General features: G+C 37.6%; 1 protein-coding gene across 3 annotated transcripts in view; it reads left to right on the top strand.

Annotated features, from left to right (window-relative positions):
- KIF27 (kinesin family member 27) overlaps nucleotides 1–19,398 on the top strand; it is a 29,234-nt gene extending 9,836 nt beyond the window's left edge. For 2 of the 3 annotated variants that reach the window (XM_015615478.3, XM_015615477.3), the window contains exons 5-18: nucleotides 3,110–3,253; nucleotides 6,242–6,448; nucleotides 6,982–7,148; nucleotides 7,528–7,661; nucleotides 8,219–8,374; nucleotides 9,437–9,642; nucleotides 10,551–10,748; nucleotides 11,106–11,216; nucleotides 12,271–12,447; nucleotides 13,092–13,307; nucleotides 14,323–14,529; nucleotides 16,770–16,968; nucleotides 17,421–17,585; nucleotides 18,168–19,398. In XM_015615478.3, coding sequence (XP_015470964.1) covers nucleotides 3,110–3,253; nucleotides 6,242–6,448; nucleotides 6,982–7,148; nucleotides 7,528–7,661; nucleotides 8,219–8,374; nucleotides 9,437–9,642; nucleotides 10,551–10,748; nucleotides 11,106–11,216; nucleotides 12,271–12,447; nucleotides 13,092–13,307; nucleotides 14,323–14,529; nucleotides 16,770–16,968; nucleotides 17,421–17,585; nucleotides 18,168–18,169 — 2,289 coding nt within the window. In that variant the 3' untranslated portion in view covers nucleotides 18,170–19,398. The remainder of the gene's footprint in view (nucleotides 1–3,109; nucleotides 3,254–6,241; nucleotides 6,449–6,981; nucleotides 7,149–7,527; nucleotides 7,662–8,218; nucleotides 8,375–9,436; nucleotides 9,643–10,550; nucleotides 10,749–11,105; nucleotides 11,217–12,270; nucleotides 12,448–13,091; nucleotides 13,308–14,322; nucleotides 14,530–16,769; nucleotides 16,969–17,420; nucleotides 17,586–18,167) is intronic. The other variant, XM_015615479.3, reaches the window with a different exon arrangement.
- Nucleotides 19,399–21,169: the final 1,771 nt, after the last annotated feature.

Raw genomic sequence — 21,169 nt, 5'->3', positions numbered from 1 at the left:
TATGGAGTATTAAGCAGACCAGGATGGAGTTAATTTTTTTTATGAATGCTTGCAGGGTGCCACATTTTACATTTCTGACTAGTACAATGCTGATAAAACATCAGTGTTTCAAGTCTTGCTGTGGAAAGAGGTTTGTACAGCATCAAGGGACCAACTCTCTTTCTGTCTGTGAATATTCACTAGTGAGTATAGATAGTGCACCCAGGGGCAGTAGGAGTACAACCAGGCAGATGACCCAAGTCACCCAAAGAGGTATTTCACATCATATGATGTACCCAGAAACTGAAGGGGGGAGGAGGGGTATGTAGTTATGTAGTTATATAGTTTTGTTCAGGAGCTAATGGGCATCAGTCTACGCTTTGGAGGCAGAGAGTTGTGAGAAACAATGCTCACTTTTGAAAACTTCAAAGGTTTATTAAACCGACTGAATAAAGAAAAGTTACAGCACTGGGAGCATGGAACTAACACACCATGTGCTCACCCACAAAAAGGCTGCCCTGCCTTTTATACCCCTGGGGGTTGCCTCAGGCAGTCCTGGCCCTGCCCAGAGGCTGCCAATCAACTCTTCTTCACTGCCCATTGGTGGAGACTGCTCTCCTGTAATTTGATTGGCGGTCAGGTGTTGCCATGCCGCACCTCCTGGCAACAAGCCTGCCCCGCCCCCAACTGCCTCCTGCAAGGGCACAGAGCTCGCCCTCCTGCCACATGTCCCGGCCACCAAGGCTGTCCCTTGGCAACCATCCAGGGGGAAAGGGGACTATGGAGAGAACACAGGACATCTAAACAACAAACCACAATAACATAGCTATACATCAGTAAAACTTCTTTTAACATACACACAATATTTATCCCTTAATTGTGAGAGCTAACCATCACATTACCTATCTATAACAGAGTGATTGGTTTTGCATTAATTCACTACTTTGGTATTACTTGTGTTGTTTTCTCTGTTCTTTCACTTCACTTAATGAACAATTTTTGTCTTGACCCACAAGTTTCCTTTCTTTCACTTTTCCTTGGGATTGGGGGCTTGGAAGTAAGGGATTGTACTTAGCTGGGGGAAAAAGAAGAGAAAGAGGGAAAGAAAGAAAGAAAGAGAGAAAGAGAACTTTCTTGTCTTTTGGAAGTGTGTACTTAGTTGCATACCCTTAGCAGCTGTCCTGTGAACCCAAAAATTGTTTTGAGTCCTGCAAATATATTACTCTGTCAGAAGTATTATGGATATAATTACAATACAGATATTTTCAAAGATACCAGTGAATTTAGATAACCCAGTGATTAAGTTTTGCAACTTTTGTCTAATATTAATTAGGTATGTAGTATGCTAGTCTGTCTATTACAAAGTTAGCCTCGTCTCTTAGCAAATTCCTAAACTGTATTTCTGCAGCTATGGTCTCACAAAACCTCCTGTATTTCCTTTTCCAGTCCCATGCCTCTAGCTAACTGAGTTTCTAAACTATTTGCAGATTTCTTTGTCTAACAACTTTCTAACATTTGCTTTTGTGTTAAACATCAACTTTTGCTTTTTGGTGACATCATACTTCTTTATGGTTTTCCAAATGAGGTGAAAGTTCCAAACAAAATCTGGGAGTCTCAGCATGCAGATATCCCGTGAAGATCCTGTCATATTGGTAGTGCTGATTAGCTGTTTCTCTCACAGTAGATAAATAGTCCTAGAGATGATCTATGGGGAGAAGAGCTCTCAGCCTTCTGAGAGCATGTCTCCTAAGAGAACTGAGACATGAGCAAATAAATAATTATTTTTTAGAACATCCCCATATACATTTAGGAAGTACATATATTGGATGTGCTGAATTAAAATGTTGACTGTGAACATCAGAAGAAAAGAAATGCAGATTACTGTACAGTGAAAATAATCTCAAATCAAAATTAATTTTATGACTTAAAACAACTGTACGCTAATTGGAAACTGAATGAAGTTCTGATGCTAAATGAACGCCTCAGAAAAAGGAATTTGAGTTTGTCATGTGTGGAAGGAGGCAGTGCTCCAATAAGTTAGAATTTTGTAACATCAACCCATTTTTAGTTTGCAGCCAAACTGGTAAACCTGTAAATTGTTATCAGGCAATTGCATAAGCAAATTTTGTCTTTTCTTTGTTCTCAAGCAATCTAAATCACAGCTTTTTTTCCTGCCGTCTTGATTTTCTTATATGGCTTGTTTTAAACCTCTGTTTCCCAGGTTCAGTGTAAAAACAGTGTAAAAGCTGAGCTTAAATTTAGCTTAAACTCACTTCTCCAGGTGAATATGCCATGCACAGCGAGGAAGAGATAGTTAAAGAAAGGCTAAAATAAATGAGACACTACAGACTCTAGAGCAGGGTTTGTATATGGACTGATTTAATAACTAGTAGTGGAGCTATTCTTGTCTGTACATACAGATTTCTTTGCTAACAGTTATTATTGCCTGGATAATGCTGTCTTACGTGATATTAAAATACTGGCATAGTGGCTTGGTTGTAGCTAACACCCAAACTCATTCATATGTCCACCACCAGGACTGTTGGAGAAAAAAATAGGAAGACCAGGAATGAGGTTTGTGAATTGATGCAATGTTTCACTACTTTGTATTTGACTTTTGCTGACTTTCTGGAAGAGTGACAATACTTGGAAGTCTCCATCAATTAGTATCAGTTCATTCACAAGAACATATGAAGAAGTATTCTTGTGGTTTCTTTAAACTGTTACACAAGTTGCAGATTGAGGACAGCTGTTCTTATTGTTTTCATTTGAGAAGTGTATTAATCACAAGAAGCTGTGATCTTGTAGCTACATGTAACAGCATACTATAGAGAATAATTGAATTTAATATATACTTCAAGAAATTAGGTTTGGTTGTGAATACATGATCTCCTTTGGAAGAATGAGACTTGTCAGAACAAAATCAATAGATGAAACAGATGTGAAGAAATAGCTGCTAGAAACTGCAGACAACAGATAACCACTTAGACAATTTGCTATACATACATCGAGACTTTGCAGTTCTGGCCATGTCTTTTAACAACAAATGAGATTTTATTTTTATTCCTATTCCATTTGTAGGAATAATAATGTCCCTTTCACCCAGCTGAACTTTTCTTTTATTATCTAGCAGATACTAGTTACGGATGAAGAACTATTTAGCCAGAAGAATCATGAAGTGCAGATACTGCAGAATCAGATAAAGACATTACTACAAGAAAAGGAAGAACAACAGGAATTTTTAAAGGAAGCTCAAGAAACACAAAGATTACAGGTATTCTTCCACTGGTATACATTTATCTGTACTGAACTTCTACCGTGTGAATGAATTCAACAGGTCTCTCAGAATTCTTTTTACTTAACTGTCAGTAAATATTAGGGGGATTTGTAGCATCGCGTGTAGGTGGTTGGGCAACACTACCTTCCCAAAAGTGCCTCCAGAGGAGACAGCATCTGGGCAGGCCACACACACACACACACACACACACACACACACATACACACACACACACAAAAACATACATACACACACACTCTGATATGCCACAGATAGCAATCACTGACTGAGAGGCAGGAAGGGTCTCTGTTGGAGTTCCAGTGGGGTTTATTCCAACCATGCACCAAAGGGGTCCAGGAACAAAGACAGGGAGCAATTGAGGGTCCAGGAATGTATGTGGGTTTGAGGGGGTGGATCCAATGGTCAAGGTCGAATAGGAGCAGGGGAAGGTGGTGCAGAGGTGGGGTCAGGGAGAGGGAGAGACAATGGGGTTACAGGGGCAGAGGATTGCACCAAACTGGGGCCAACAGGGGAACAGAGAAGGGAGAACTTTCTAGGGTAGGGACGTACAAGGTAAAAAGGGGAGGGACAGCCAACAGGCTAACTGGGTATATGAAGTGGTGTACAACAAAATGGAGGTGCAAAGCATTATGGGAAAAGCCATTCCTATTAACTTTAAAATGGGGGAAAACCTTATCTCCTTCCACACCATGATAGCTTTTGGCTCTGGAGCCTCCACAGGACATTTTGTTTTAATTGAGCTGTTTCACTGAATGAGTTGGGTTCATCTAGTGGATGTGTCACAGTAATGTGATTCCTAGAGATTTTATATGAGTTTAGCTGTGCCAGAAGCCTCCTGCATAACTTGAAGTGAACCATTCATGCTCTCCATGCTTCCTGAACCCTCTCCCCAGATTTGTATCTGACTTTGTGGGTCCAAGCCAGTTTTAACATGTATCATTAGATTATTTTTTTAATTTTTTTTTTTCTATTAAATTGTAACTCTGACCTCTCTCAAGGTCATTGTGTGGGTTTCATTTTTCCCACTGGTTTACTTTCAAACCAGCACACCTAGTTTAGTCATATTAGCCTGTCTAGGCATCTAGTGAGAAGTGGATCACATAATTAGGAGCTCATGCTTGCTTTATATGAGTGTTTACAGTGAAATAAAAGGCAGATTAAACAAACATTTTCAAATAAAACTCATGGCCTGAGTCTTATTAATTAAACATGTATATGTGCTTCCTCTTCCACTTTGAACAGTGCCACTTTAAACATTACTTGTATTAATAAACCAAAACATGTACATGATCTCAGGATCACTTACTGCTTTTTCTTCCACCCAGCCTCAGGTTTGTAGATAATGCCAGTTTGGAGACCTTATCTGCTTCTCCTACAGCATTCTCCACAATGTTCAAAAGTACTTACGTTATCCAAACTGACTCATCCATAAGGCCAAGATTATATCCATTTTCAACTCACTCTATTGTTTTTTATTCTTTATGAAGTATGGTTAAAATCTACCCCACAAACAACAAGGAACTTGAGTAATAGCTCATGATACATTCTTCATTTTTCTACTTTTAGTAACATGTTTTTCATCATTCTTTATGTTGTTGTCTTAGACTGAAAGTTCCTTCCAAACACGAATATACAATGCCTTACAAGTGGACATTGTGTTGGAATACAATACATATTATTCCTATGTCACTTAAAATAGAATATATGTATGAATATTGTATTTGTTATCATTTTGGAAGAAGTAACAGCCAACTGATCCACCTTGAAGCTATTTGTCCCTGATGCAATTGCACATACAACTCCACAGTATAGCACCCTTAGATTAAATACTTACGTGTATAAACTGCACATGCATGTGTTAAATTGCATCTGCCAGTGAATACAATGTAAAATATTTGACAGAAGCACTTGCCTTTCATTATTCTACCCGCTTTGTATGTTTTTAAATAGAAGTGGCAGTTTAGTGAACTAAATGCCAAAATGGTGCCTGAAAGCTCTCAAGCTTCCTTCTTGTCTCTGATACTGAAATAACCTTTTATCTAGGTTGTGACAGCTACCTAGTATCCTCCAAAATTTATACAAGCAGACACTACATTGTGTCACAGTTGACACAGTTGACACTATGTCAGTGTCACAGTGTAGGCTAAAAAGAGCATTTAGCCAGAAGTGACAGAAAGCAAAGAAAGTGACACAAGAAAGAAAAAGATCATGACTAGTTTTCTTTTCCTTTACTTACCTTTCATGCACTGACTCTCCTCAAGACATCAGCAAAGGAAAAAGGAGAAAAAGTATAATAAGGAGAAGAGCACTAGCTGTCCATGTTTATGCTTTTCTGTTTTAAAAATTAATATAATAACTTATCTAACATCCACATGTCAGGCAATATCAGCAGAATATTGACTATTCTATTGGCAGTCTTCTTGACCTTGAAATGTTATGCACATACTACCCACCACAATTTCCTTAGCAAGCTCAACATCTACAGAAGGAAAGCGGCAAGCATCCTCCAGAAGGAGTTGGCACTGCAGAATCATTTGTGCAGAAAAACTCACCTCATCACAGGGTTTGGCTCTTCTCCCTTACCTCATTTAACACCCAGCTTGTAGCCTGATGACTCATCATTAACAGTTTGTCAGAAATGGGTAGAATACTCTATTTGGTTACACCCCATATTGGCACTCTTTCTGTAATCAAGACCTACTGGAGTAGGTCTTTCTGAACAAAAATGCATCTAAACATTATTGGGGAGTATATGGGGAGTGGGGGGGAGTGAGGGTGGGGTGGGGGGTGCTGAGACTGATGGTATGTCATAGAATACTCAGTTCGTTTCAGAATTTGTGCCCTGCAGAATAACTTAGGGTCAATGAGGGATTTACAGGAGTCATGACCTTTGTGAGGAATTAAAAGTCATGAATATCATACAGAGCTCAGTCTTGCTTTTGCTTTATTTTTTTTTTCCATGAGACTGAGAAAATGGTGGAACAGCAAATACTCATTGATCAGCTAAAATTGAAATTAGAGAAGTTTACGGATGTGAAAGCTTTAGATTTCCCACGTGCTTATGAAGATGGGACAGCTGTCATGGCATTTGCTAGGAGGCCCTACAGTGTTCCAGTCACAAAAAAACTGCTACGCCCACTTCCCCAGACTTCAGGGACAGAGATACAAAAGGTAAGGTCTACTCAAATTTTCCCCCTTCTGCATTGTAATGATCATAGGTCAGTGATTAGACATGAGATAATAACATATGGTGGCTTTCTCAGATACTGCTGCTTAACTTCCCACTGAAGACTCTGAAAAATTAGTTTTGTAACATTTGTTTATATCACAGTTATCCAAAATATTTAGGCTTAAAATTCCCACCTACAAGTGCTATGGCTCTCATGTTTTCATCACCCAGCTGGTTTTCTGGGGGTTTTGCAGGTTCAAGTTTGAAACATTATAAAAAATGAATTATTATTCTTACCAATATATTAAGTACATGGGATAATGAATTTGTAACAATGCCCTCTTTCATGTTTCACAACTCCCCTAGGCTCTTGCAAAACCTTTGTGTTACAAAGGTATTCACAGTTACTATAGAGAACCCGTGTAATTTTGCTTACAAGCTCAAGTGTTGAAATATTTTTTAAAATATGACTAACAAATAGCTAAATTGTTGCACGTATTTTTACCCATCACTATTTTCCTGTGCTTTTTGACAGGGGTATACCAGCCCCCCTGTCTTGTCCCTGGCCCAGATAATGGCAGAATTCCATGTTCGCAGACAGATTATGCTGAGCAAGTTAGAAGAGCAAGATAAAGTCCTTCACCACCACCTCTCTGATCAGAGTGATGAAGACACAGGCAGCGAAGAGAAAACCTTATATAAGTAATTTTTTGTTGTTTAACTTTTGTTGCAGAAAAAATTATACCAAAGGTAGTATTACTGCCTAATCATTCCATGATATGAGATCATCTTTAATGATACTTACTATAAACCTGTGGGACCAACTGGGCATACTGCAAAATAAGTTTAATATATGTAGGTATAGCAAAGATTGCGTAATCCTTGCTTGGGGGTCAGAATCTACCTTGAAGATTGGGGGATTGGATGGTGGTGTGTGTGGAAGTGGTGTGGATGAGAAAGAAGGCATAAATTTGTAAGTTTGAGATTCTTCTCTGTTAAGATCATCTACTTTGCATGATGCTTAAAGAAAAAAAAAATCCCTATGTATTTGTAGAGTAGTATGTTTATCATTCTTCTATAGGCGTTCCATGAACCAAACATGGACACAAAATCACACTTCTTTGTGCTTCCTTCCTGATGTAAGTGACGTGAAATGTCAAGTAGACAAGTCTGGTTTGTCCAATAAATCTGCGCTACAGACTGACACAACCACAGGTAAAATGGAAGTCATTAAAGCAATAAAGCAAATAAAGTATCAGAATATGCAGTAATGTCTTTAGCACATGTTTAGCATAGTTTTCCCAGCAAAATATGTGTATTTGTTACAAATATTTTTTTGGTTATAATTCAATTTTTCCAATTGAAGATTGGTTTTCCAATTTCTGTTTTTCTTTACCATTCTGAAATTGATGTTAGTAACCTCTAAGTAATACCTACTAGCTGGAAAGCCATTCACTTATGAAAAAGCAAGTCAGATATAAATCTTTAGTACTGCTTCATTGAAAGAAAATGGATTCTGTTATCTTACCAGAAATATTGAAGTGTTTTCTGGAATATTTTTCAGACTTAGAGTCTTGAAATGCAAGTGCATATCATTCTTTTTTTTCCTGTTTAGATACATGTCAGGGAAAAATACCCTGCTTTCTTCTCTCCTTTTGATTCTTGTACTTCATATGAAAGAACGGCACACAGTCAATACTGCAGAACACTATCTTTTGAATACAACATCTATTCCAGATTTTATAACTCTATTTTGTTTTGTTTTTTTCAAGGTGAAGAGATTGACAGCCTCCAGAAAATCCATGTTTTTAACATGCAGAAGTTAAAGAATTCAGAGTTGAGACTTGCTGAGGCTGAGCAAAAAATAAGAGAACTTTCACTTAATATCAAAAGGAAAGAGGAACTTATTAAGGAATTAGTAAGAACAGGTAACTGGCTACTGTAGGGATACTAGATATTGGATACTACATCTACTACTACTACTACTACTGATTCCCATCATTGTAGGGAATGAAGATGTTCAGAAACAAAAGAGAATGCACAGAAAACCTTAAGTCCTATATTTCTTAGTATTTACATGACTGTCTTAGGCAAGAATACTTTTAATAGCCTAAAAATCCATAAATTTTACTGATTACTTGCTCTGATCACACTGAAAATTTTTATTACAGCCTACTCTATGACATGAAGATTATTTGTTAAATATTTTTTGTGCTTTGCAGATTATTGCTTTTATCCAACAGCAGTGTAATTTTTAATGTGTGGCCAGTGCTACTGATCACTTTGTAGACAGGTATTTGTGACATAATGTCTAGGATAGGAGAAAAGATACATTATTGTATCTTCTCTATTCTTTCAACAGTAGAGAAATGGCAGTCAGAAGCGGATGAAGGGAATAGTTAGTGTCCCTCATAGCCTATATCCCTTACACAGCTGTCCTGACAGAAATTAGGATTGTGATGACAGGAAGGATCTCTTTCCTCAGTCTCTCCAATCACACTTTTCTCCTTTGTTTTTCTTCTCTTGAGGTGGTCTGAAAAAGATTCTGTGCCATCCCAGATTGCCCAAATAGGACAAGTCACAGAGTAGAAACACAATCCAAAATTATTTACTAATTATTAAGCTGAAAGTTGAGTAATAAATAAATGGCATATTATTCTGGGGAAAAAAAAAAACCAAAACAAAATTATGAAATACAGGATAGCCAGTTTATCAAAATCTACAGTAGGCAGAAGAATTTAACTCTGACACTCAGATGGTACTTTATTTGGTGGCATGAGGTGATTCATGAAACGTTCAGGTTTAGGACTCTCTTTATCTCCATTTCAGAGTTAGAAGGGAACTGCAGATTCCTTTAGTGTTGGAAAATGTATCAGAAATTACTGACTTAGCCAAAGCAAAGTAAGTAATGTTTCAACTCCAAAAGTGAGTATTATATTTCTACTGATTATCATGTTCATTTTAAACTCTTTGTATATGCTGTCTTTAAGGTAAGGATGCTCAGTCTGTAAGCAGGCAGTATTCTTTGAAGATGAGTAAACTGGAGAAAGAAATTGAGCAGGCCAAAAGAGAACTGTCTGAAACACAAAAGCAGCTTCAGGAGCTGGACAGTAAAGAGCTGAAAGACATTCCTGAGAAAGTTATATTACATAAAGAGTACCAGAAGAAGATGGAGGCAGCTAAGGTGAAAGTGCAGGTATTTCTGATCTGATTTTTAAGATTTGCAAATCTCTGTCTGAACCTTAACGCTCTGCTTGTAAAATTTTTACCTGTTTTACAGACTGGAAGCTGGTTTGATTGAAGTAGCTAGTGAGAAACTTAATACTATTATACCCAAACCACTGGTTAACATCTACTTGGTTAGATACATAAAATATCTTCTTGGTGTGTAAGAAACTAAGGAAGTATTGGGAGATATGAGATGTCCATACATCATTGTATATAGTCCAATAGAAGAACTTATCCAAGAGAGGGTATTACGAATGTATTACCTGCCATAAATAAAATTGATGCTTTATGAAAATAGTATATAAATCCTAGCTCTAAGCAAATCCCTGTGATGCTTTGCAAGACCAGGCCCAACACAGATATGTTTGTTTGACACTGACCTTCTGTTTTTAAGTTCTGCTACATCTAAGTCAGCATTCTATATAGGGCCATCTTAGGTCCTCTGTGCCTCTCAATCCTGGAATGGCAGGTTAGAAAGGTTCCATACAGAAAGAGGTGGTTTGCTTACTGACTTGAGCTCAGGACCAGCGTTCTGACACCAGCATTCTGGCAGTATTGTGTCTCTGCAAATTTTCCAGAACTGTGGTTTCTGCTAGATTTTAGTACTTCCACTGTATTATCAAGCATGAACTGTACCTTTATTACTATTATTAGTGTTAGTATTAGTATTAATATTAGTATTAGTATTATTATGTTTAATTCTGCCTGTGCCAACTTTACCAGCTCAGAAACTACAGCAATAACAAGTGATTGTTTGGGCAGAAGTTATTAAATCTTGCTGACCCTAAGAATTCAGTGAAATAAAAAATGAAACTGAGTCATATTTCAGTTACAAGTTTTCCTGCTTTTAATCTGAAATTTGACATGAACATTCAGACCTTGCAGAAGAAGCAGCAAGACACCAAGAATTTGGCTTCATTATCTAATCAAAGTGAGAGAGAAGCAAGAGAGCTGGAGCAGAAAGTGGCTCAGATGAAGCATCAGCAATCCCAGATACAGAAGAGACTATTTGAGGAGAGTGAAAAGAAGAAACAACTGGAAGCAGAGCTTCAGCAGGATCAGCAACAAATTAAAGTAGGATTCTTCTTCTTTTCCTGTGACAAAGATTAGGATGAATAATTTTTGCCCCTCCTTCTCCAATAAATGACACTACCAGGCTTTCTCCTAAATTTTTGTAATGACTTAATTTCTTGATAAATGCACCAAAGAAACTGTCTATAAACATTTTACCTTAATATCCTTTTGCCTTTCTCTTTCATTCTTTTTTTCATTTTATTACCTGATGTCCAGTTCCGATTTGCAATGTTATAAATAAATTATAAATAAAGTTATAAAGGGTCAATATTTCAGATTATATCTTGTGGGGACTCTCACATGAAATTTATTTGACTGACTGATGTAAGAAAAATGGTGCTTTTTGTTTGTTCACAGGAACTTCAACTTAAGATGGAGCAACAGCAGAAGATCCTTAAACTTAAGGATAAAGAAATAGCTGCTTTTAAAAAGAAAAATAACTTAGTGGGAACTCCACAGAAACTACAGGTAGTTAATCTATTCCAAATACCTATGACCTCTGAAATAAAAAAAATCTTTCTTCATCCCTAGTCATCCATTTTTGTAAACTGTTTGGAAAAAAGAGTATTCCATCATAGTTTCATCTTCTTTTTAGCAAAAACTGGGAGTAGAACCTAGCAGCTCTTTTACTCTGCTCTTTTTGAATGAAAGAAAGGGAGAGCCTTTAGTGTATTTTCCCCCCCCAATAATTTGTCAAAAATACTGATTCAGATACCTGTGAATTCAGCAAGTTTGGTTGTCTGGTAGGTTTGAGGGAGACCTTGATGTGCTGTGTTTTCAGTGTTCCATGGGTTGTTCAGGCATTTATTTTGTTTTGGTTTATACTCTGACATAAATTGTATTGGTTTCTGGTTTTAGTTGTTGATAACAGGGCTAGAAGAGTGTGTATCTTATATAGCCACCTAGATTGTTTCAGATTTGGACTCTGGAATATGAATTACCCTAAGTCTTTAAAGGTGAAAAGAAATTTTAAAAGTTAAATAAAGAAAGCCTTTTAGCCTTAACAGGAATATATCCACTGATAAACTGTGGCTTCAGAATAAATTTTTAATGGACCATGCTTGCAGTATCAGAGCTGTCATTTACTGTCTTTTATTCTTTCATTATTTCTTGTCACTCAGTGTTTTTCCACAAAGAGCTGTTTTTGGGCAACTAAAATGCAATGAGGATGGGCTAGCTGAATTTTCTTGGTACCATCTAAACCTAGTTACTGTGCTTGGGTAGATTACATATATTTATATAACTAGTTTTAAAATATATATTCTTTAGAAAAGACTGCATCTGATACAAGTTTGTTTATATGAGATGTAGCAACGTAACATTGCTGAGGCCCCTTTTAAGTCAGTCCAGTCTTTCGTATTATTCTGAGTAAGGATTCTGTTGCAGAATTAATACTGACATTAGAAATGTTAATGTCTTCCACAGTTTTATAAGTAATTCTGAAGAAAGGCAAAACATAATCATAACATTCTGACTCCCAGTGTCTTGGCTGATGCTCTCTGGATCTCTCTTGAAATTTTAGAAATTAGAAGAGCAGAAGAAGTGGCTGGATGAAGAAATGGAAAGAATTCTTCAACAGCACAAGCAGTTAGCAGAACTAGAAGAAGATTTAAAGAAAAGAGAAGTCATTGTAGCAAAAAAAGAAGCATTATTGCAAGAGAAAAGCCACCTGGAAATCAAGAAACTGAGATCTAGCCAGGTGATTCAAGAAAACAATCACAAAACTCACACAGTCATAAGGCTGACTGAAAGACTGGTGGTGGGGGTGCGCAGATAAGATAGCAGAGGAAGCTTAAGGGACCTCCTGTGTCTGTACCACTGTGATGTAGATAATATGTAGCTTGACCAATTGACATTTAAAATGTAATTAACATAGATAATAATTTTTATTCACTTTTTCTTCCCCAAAATTGCAACAACAAAACAAAAATCAAAATAAAACAATTCTGAACTGTGGAATTCTGTTACTGCAGAACATTAAATTATATGATATCTATGATACATTATTTAGGAATATGACTAAGTCTTTCTGCAATCTAGAGAACACAGCAGGGAATATTTGCAATATTGGCTTTTCAGAAGAAAGAGTGAAAACAAAGTATCAATGTTAAATATAATGGCTACCATCTTTAATTTTTATTATGCAGAAAACTGCATGTTAAGCTTTTTTTTTTCTTTTTCTTTTTTTTTTTTATGGTATCTGTTCGCTGAAAGTAAATGAGGTTCCATTGCAAGAAACAAACAATTTTTTTCATTTCAGAATATGACAGTGTTACCTACTGTTTTTTTACTGGAAAGGAATATCTCATTTTTATATCTGTGATTGCTGTGGGTTTTTTTTAGGCTTTAAACAAAGATAGTATGAAATTGTCTACCCGCTTGAGTATGCTGGATCAGGAGCTGTGTGATAAAAGTGTGCAGCTTCAGGGCAGCACCACTGAAGACAAGTCAGACATTTTGGAAAAAATTCAGGCTCTCCAAATGGAAAGGGACCAGCTGCTCAGAAGGAGAAACAGTATGGAGGAGAAACTGAAAGATGGTAAAGTGTTGTCAACTGAAGTAAGTAAGAACCTCAGAGATAAATACTGGATTTAGGTATTGTTTGAGAATAAAGAGTTCCAGTTGGAAACTAAAATGTCTCCAAATATCAGGTAAGCTAGAAATAAGGAGGAGAAGTTGGATACTTTTGTAAATAGCAGTTTTAGAATACTGCTATGATAGCACCAATTATATACTGGTGAATGAAGTTTAAGATCAGAGGAACATAAGTCAGATAGTGCCGTGCCAAACTCTATTGGTCTAAGAGTCATATAATGAGAAGTAAGGAAACTAGAAGTTCATCAGTTTATCACAGGCAGGTATTTTAATGTCAGGATACAAGCAATGTATTCACATAATGATGCCACTTGATTTTTTTCATAGAATCTTGTGAAAAAGCAAACTTCACCTGAAGTACTTCATATTTTTACAGTGAAAATTAGTCATATTACATAGATGGCCCATTACTTGGAGTTGATCAGTATCATCATGTTGAAGATAAAATAAATTCATATAAAATGCACAGATTACTTTTAGGTCTTGAGAAGCAATATGAGACTATGGCTGAGATTGATAATATTCCAGTATGCCTCATTCATCAAAATCTGCAGTGTTTCAGGCCAGGCATTTCTGCCACTTCCCCACACAAGTCATGGTCACCAAACTCCCTACTGACTGATTGATAAATTCATTAATCCAACAGAAAACTAGTACAACCAAAAATAATAATAAAAAAATAATAATAGAAGTCAAACTGTGGTGAGGATGAGGGAAGGATAAAAAGAAAAACATGACTTCTAGTTTTGTGATGAGCCATTTGATCAACCTCTGTATTGTGGCAAGAGTGCTATAGCAGGAAAAGTTCTAGATTTGCACTCTACCTCTTATTTTCTCCACTCCACTATCTGTCCTACAACTAGTTCATCTTACCATTAAGTTTAGGTTTGTTCTTGAGGATAAAGTTAAAGATGTCTTGAAAGATTAATTCTGAGTTTGTTTTTTTTTTTTAAGATCTCACTCATGTGTTTCTCTGTAGGAAGAACATATTCTTCTCCAGCTTGAAGAAGGAATTGAAGCCCTTGTAGCTGCAATTGATTACAAGAATGAAAGTATTAATCATCGCCAGCACTTACTTAGGTCATCTTCTCAGAGTCTTTCACAGAACAAGCATAATGTAATCGGGAAACTAGTTTCCCTGTCTGCTGCTGAGCTCAGAGCTATCATCATCAGTTATTTCAACAAGGTTTGTTTTGGCTTATGAATAATATTTTATCCCATTTTCTACTGCTATTCCAGATATTGAGATGGTGACAAGAAATAAAAATAAATTTAAGAAGCTTTTGGTAAATATATCTTCAGGTTACATAGATCTGCTATTAAATTATGGTTAATTTTATGTTAACTTAAATAGGATACTTGTGGGTTAACTTTGTATATCTTGATCTGATGTCATTAGCTAGAAAGGTGCTGAAAATCTGCAAATTACCTTGCCTCTTTCCAGTGCTTTGTGTTGCTAACTTACAGAGAAATAGCATGTTTGAACAGTGGTGTTGTCTTCAAATTCTTCTTGATTGCAGGCTTTCAGAAAGCTTCATAGAGCTATTCCTGTTGTCTTTTTTCTAAATCCAGTTGTGTTGGTTTAACATGGCCTGGCTTTTAGTGGGGGCAGAAGTGGCTTATGATAGAGAAAGCTGCTTGAAGCTTCTACTATGTCCAGCAGAGCCAATCTCTGAAGGCTCTGACAATGGACATATTGCTGGCCTAATTGGAGAAGTTCATAATGCCTCTGTGACAAAATCTTTAAGAAGGAAAAAAAAGTGGGGGGCTTGGGGGCGTGCTGTGACCACCACGTGGCTGCTGTGGCCATGCGGCCGCTGCCACCTTGGCATGGCCAGTGGTGACCTGTGCCTGCCTGGCTGTTTTTAGCCAGCTGTGCTGCGGGCAGAAGGGCAGGGACAGCGGTAGTGGCTCCTCCTTTCAGGCACCCTGCAAGAAGAGAGGCGCTGAATGGTGCCTGCCACGGTGGCCGGCACTGTGCACACAGTGCTGGCAGGGACCATGTGGCCAACAGCAAGGGACATGGGGAGCATTTCCCCAATAGAGAACCCAGACGAGATTGACCTTTTAGTGTTGCAAAACCCTATAAGAACTTTTTAACGGATAGAACTTGAGAACAAACAAGCCTACAGACAACAATTTTCTTCTGAATCAGAAAAAAGGAGGTGAAGACACATGAAGAAAACAACATGGCAACAGTAAGGTCAGTGAAAGGAAGGAGAGGTGCTCCAAACATCAGAGCTGAGATTCTTTTATGCTGAGATTCTTCTACACACCGTGGTGAGGACTTAAAATGCAATAAACTGTTTCACTGTAATTTGTGAAGTGCATGGGGGATGCAGAGGTCCCCTTGCAGCCTGTGATAAAAAGTGCTCATGCTGGAGCGAGTGGATGCTGAAAAGCTGTAGTTTAGTGAGAAGCTTGCACAGAGAGAGAAGATCGAGAGCCGTTGTTTCCAAACTAGAACAGCTTATCCTTAGAAGACTACACCCCATGAACTAAAATCACCCACGCTATGCAGTTTTGGGAAGATTGCATTGTCCTTTAGAGGGACTCACGTTACAGCAGGTCAGGCAGGACTTCTATTCCTGAAAATTAGAACCATGCTAGAATGCAGAGAACAGTGTCCCATGGCACAGCAAAAGAAAATCCTCTCCTTAAGTGAACTGAAGAAAGATTTCAAGTGAAAAAACTGAGGAAAGCTCTCACAACTCACTGTCAGTGGAAGGAAGGAGGGCTGGAGGGGGGGTGGAAAAGGATGTTCAAAAGGTTTTCTTTTAGTTTTCATTATCCTTTTTAAATTATTTTAATAAGTTTTTCATTATACCATTTAAATTTGAGCCTGTTTTGCCCTTAAAGTGTTTCCTCCCAGTCCTTAACTCACGAGCCCTTTAGTTTTTCCTTCCTCCTCCTCTGCTAAACTATAGCAGGGGAAAATAAGTGAATAGTTTCTCATGGGTGCCTGGCTTTTAGCCAGTGTCAAACCATGACACCACTATAAACTGATTTTGCTTAAGCTCTCTGCAGTATGTGCAGGTACATGCTTAGAAATCACATTGACATTTGGAAACATAAATATTAAATGCATTATGACAGGGTGTCTTTGTGACCTTGGATGAACCTTTGGTAATTTTGTAAAAAAGTTGTCTATGGGATACAAGTTGGAAGTTTTTCAGAATCTGGAAAGCAATGTTCTTTCAGTTTAAATTTTGCACAGGGTATTAAAAAAAAAAAAATCTACTAGTCCATGTGATTAAAATGTAATCAGTCCTGAAGTGACAACTTGTAGCAGTAGGAAGTCTATTTCCAGTATAAGCTTAATGGTAGAGATCCAGTGCTTTTGTATGTTTTAATCTGTTAGGCTGAAGGGTAAAAGAGCTTCTTAAAATGTTTTGATAAATCAAAAAAAGTGTGTTTCTTTCTAAGATTGTTGGCCTACGTGAGTCTGAACGAAAATTACAAGTGCAGATTGAAGAACAGGAAATGAAGTCCATACACCAGAAAAACATGATGCGTGAATTAGAATCTGCACTTGAACACATCAAGTTGCAGTGTGACAGGCAGCTGACTCACCAGCGCCAAGAACATGAGAAAAAAATACAGCTTATATTGAATCATTTCAAAGGTATTTTCTTCTTGGAGGGGAATTACACACCAAGTATTTTCTTCGGTCATTAATGGAAATATGGAAATATTCCATATGAAAAAAAAAAAAAATAAGGTTCAGAGATATATATTTTGGTTGTCACTAATTCTATCGCTATGTAAGATGTCAAGGAACAGACACATGGTGTCTGTACGAATGCAAAATTGGGTATTTTTTAAAAAAAGTATCAGAATTGTTGTATTTTTATATTGAATATACTGATAATGAAGAGTCGTAAGATATCGGTTCGGTTGATCTTCTAAATACTATTACAACTAAAAGGTGGGATTGGCACAGCCTTTTTGATCTTATTTCATGTTAGTTAAAACATGCACATTGCAAGCAAACTGCCATCAAGATACTCTGTCGAGTTGGGCATCTTGATTTTTGACACAGGTGCTTGGTTCTTAAACTAGTTTTATTTCTCCTAGAAAAAAATAGTGAAGGTATCGCAGAAACCCTGAAAGGGTATGAAGTAAAAATTCAGCAACTGGAAAAAGATTTATTTTTCTATAAGAAAACCAGCAGAGAGCTGAAGAAGAAATTGAAGGGTCTTCTTGGAGAGTCATCTGAACAATCATTGTCATCCACTAAATGTAAGCATATTATCTGATGATATTTATACAAATGTCAGTAGACCATTTGAGGTGAACACACAGAACTATGTCAAATAGCTGTAAAACATTGTTTTTTTACTGAGTTAACTGTTCTTCAGGAATATATTCTACCTCTACCCCCATTTCAAATGAGACATATTTGTTTATAGCTGTAGCAGTGGTGTGCCAGTGCTTTAAATGATTGTTGTGTTTTCTCTGGATTCTAACATAATTTCAGCGTCTCCAGCCTTCAAACTGTTATGGTTAAGACAAAGGAGTTTTGCTGTCTGAAAACATCTGTATGCTGTTGTAACTAACACCTTTGTTATATGCTATGCATTTGTTTTCTTAGAAGTTTCTGGGAGATTGTCAATGTGCCACAGTTCCAGTTACTAACTTACTTTAGCTACTTACTTACTAAAGCCTAAAGAGAACATTTACACAACTGAAAGAGAAAAAAGAAGTGGTCTTTATTGTGACTCTGTGCTTTGACATAAAAAAACCTGCAACCAACTGAACAAACAAAAAACAACAACCAACTGTTAATATAAGTTTTTAATTGTTCCATTTCCTTCTTGCCAGAATCCAGCTGTACAACAGAGCTATTCACATGGAGAAGAAAAGAAGGTTCCGTTTCATCACTGTTTCTGTTGTTTCACACCTCTCAGTGCCACCACAATACCTCACATGCACAGCATAGCCTTCTTGGCCTGTTGCTATTTCTTTTTAAGGCTCAGCAAGACTGGTTCTTCCTTCCAACAGAGGCTTTCCACTCAGTGCCATGTCTTCCTACAGACAGATGCTGATCACATACCTCTACTCCCAGAGTGAATTAGGGTTCAGCCCTTCCCCTCTAGGCAAGATAATGAGAATGTGAATACACATTCATTACTATAAAATACACTATCAAATTGTGAATGTGAATATTCTAGAGACTGGATTATAAATGAGCATGGGAAAGATTATTCTGTATCTAATATAGAAAAAAGCATGTAGTTTAGGATATGTGGGGAAGCACCCATCCTTGGCAAATTGTAAGAGTGGGAAGAAGGGATAAGACCCCTATGAATTTCCAACTTTTTCCAATGCATATATTTGCAAGATTTATAAGAAATACTCCGCATTTAGTTATTTTTCTTTTTAGTATATTATGAAACCTGTTGCTATACAAAGCAATAAAACCATAATTTGTTACTGAGCTTTAGAAATAATAAAATCCCTATTTGTATATTGCAGTCAAATTTATTGAATGTCTTTTGTGTGTTGTACTAGCATAGTTGCTGTTTTTCAATATATGAATAATTTCATATTTGTCACGGTTCAGTGGTTTTTAGACTGCTAACTAGGATACATGGCAAGTTAGAATGATGAGCCTTGTGTTAACAGCACCTTCTTAGTTGAAAGTAACAAGCAAGTACCTCCCACCTTTCTGTAGATGGTGAACTTTTTGAATAGAAAGGGCAAAATGTGAGGTGCTGATAACTTCTTAATATATTCATGCTGCTGTAAAACAGTTCTTGAGTCTGTAAAACCATGTTGCCTACCTATATCAGGTACTCAGAGAAGTTGTAACTTTTAGTTATTTTTCTGCTGGAAAATTTCATTTTAGATAACAGTGTTGGTGTTATTATCCAGTCAAGAGAAAGCAGAAGTTGACTTCTGAGGAATTCAAGTCAAAACAGCTGTTAATAAAGTTCATGTCTTTAGTAATTACAAGAAAAAGTAATTTTTGAAGTATCAGAGAACTCCCAGTCAGTCTGCTCAGTGTACTTTAAGCAATGAATAAAAATAGTAATAAAATAATTTAAAACAATTCTATACTGCTTTACTGGATTTTGTTACAGTGCCAATTCCTGTTGGATTTTTGGGGGGTTTTGCGTTAGGTACTATATAGACAATGGTAATACAGACTGAAAACAGGGAGAGAAGGCAGTTTTCCTTAGCCACTGTGGTGAATACCAGTACTGTGTAATTATTAGCAAACAAATATTTTCTTCCTGGTGATGAGTCAGATTTCCAATTTCAGTTCTATGTAATAGGAGAAAATACAAGTCTCATTCTTGTTATATTACAGCCTTAAAATAACTTCTCTTAAAACTGAGGAAATACTGGATTTTTTCTACCTCAGTATTGGACTGAATGTACAGAAATATTGCCAATAATGTTTAGCTCTTAAATGCAAGAAAATCTGAATAGAATTTAAGAAAACAAATAGCTTGGAAATAGGTTTTGGATAACAATAAGTTTTGGATGTCCCATTCATGGAAGTGTTCAAGGTCAGGTTGAACGGGGCTTTGAGCTCCTTGACCTAGTGTGTATGGATTGTTTTGCAGCTGTTTTGCTCCAGGTTACTCCCCCCAGATAAGAGTGGTTCCTTCCTATTTGTCCCCACCTCTTCCCACTGTCACTTATCCAAAAACCCTTCCCCATGTTCCAGAATGTTCAGTGTCAGTCTCCCCTTGAACCAATTGTCTCCATTTCCCAATTGTCCATCAGTGTAACCCAACCCTTATTCCAAGACCTTCCTTGTCAATCCAAACTGGCACCTACCCTTTGTTACTATAAAGTTCACTGTCAATCTCCCTGTGCCAGGGACTCCATTGGCTTGTTTGATCTGTACCCTCCCACTGTGTTCTCCTATTGGTTTGTGACATGCATACCCCACCTTGTATCCCTCCCCTAAGAGTCCCTGGTTGGTTGCCACATTGTATCCTCCCTCTAATCCTCCCATGTTTATAAGCTACTGTTTCACCCTATTCTTGGTCTTTGGTCTCGGACCCTCTAGGAAATAAACACTCTGGGCTTCACATCGAAGATCCCTCTCCGTCCCTTACTCTGATCCTTGGCGTGTCTTACCATCCAAAAGCCATAGAGTGTGGTGCCTTGACCGCGTTTCTCTCTGCAAGCTGCACCCTGGACTGCCTGTCTCTCTGGGGACACTTATTGCTGTGCCAGGAGCCAGCCTGGGTGAGAAAAACCACTGGCACAGAGACACTAGTGAAAGATGTCCCTGCCCTTGGCAGTGGGACTGCCATGACAGTACATACCAGACTTAAATCTGACCCAAACCATTCTGTGATTCTAAAATTTAATGGTCTGTGTCTTGTTTACACCTACATGACTTCCAGTTGCAAAATGCAGATGCTAACTTGTGCAACTGCTACAGAAAAAGCTCTTCCCTGCCTGCTAAGTGTTAAGGAAAGTGTCATGTGTCATTCTCCAGAGCTAGACTAGTAATAAATAATTCCTCTTGTACTACAAGACAAAGCTCACACATTTCTTTTTTCACCGACTGCAGTATGGCTGTAAGAATGCAGAACTGTTTGTGCAGCACTGAATGCAGTACTAAATCCTGGGATGTTACTTAATGATAATTACTTATGGCATCTTGCCAGAGTTTATCTGGCTCTATCACTTAGGCCTTCGACAGGAGTGGGTCACACCCCAGGAGCAGGATGACCCAAGGTGTGACTAGAGCACTCGCTCTACAGCTTTTTGGGTGTCAGTCTGCGCTCTGAGGAGACAAGGACGAGAGGGAATTCTTTTGCATGGGATAACAGAGGATTTATTGCTCTGGGGAATCT

Source organism: Parus major, chromosome Z (genome assembly GCF_001522545.3).
Source record: "Parus major isolate Abel chromosome Z, Parus_major1.1, whole genome shotgun sequence".
In the NCBI taxonomy this organism is placed as follows: domain Eukaryota; kingdom Metazoa; phylum Chordata; class Aves; order Passeriformes; family Paridae; genus Parus; species Parus major.
This window is presented reverse-complemented; position numbering and strand designations above follow the sequence as displayed.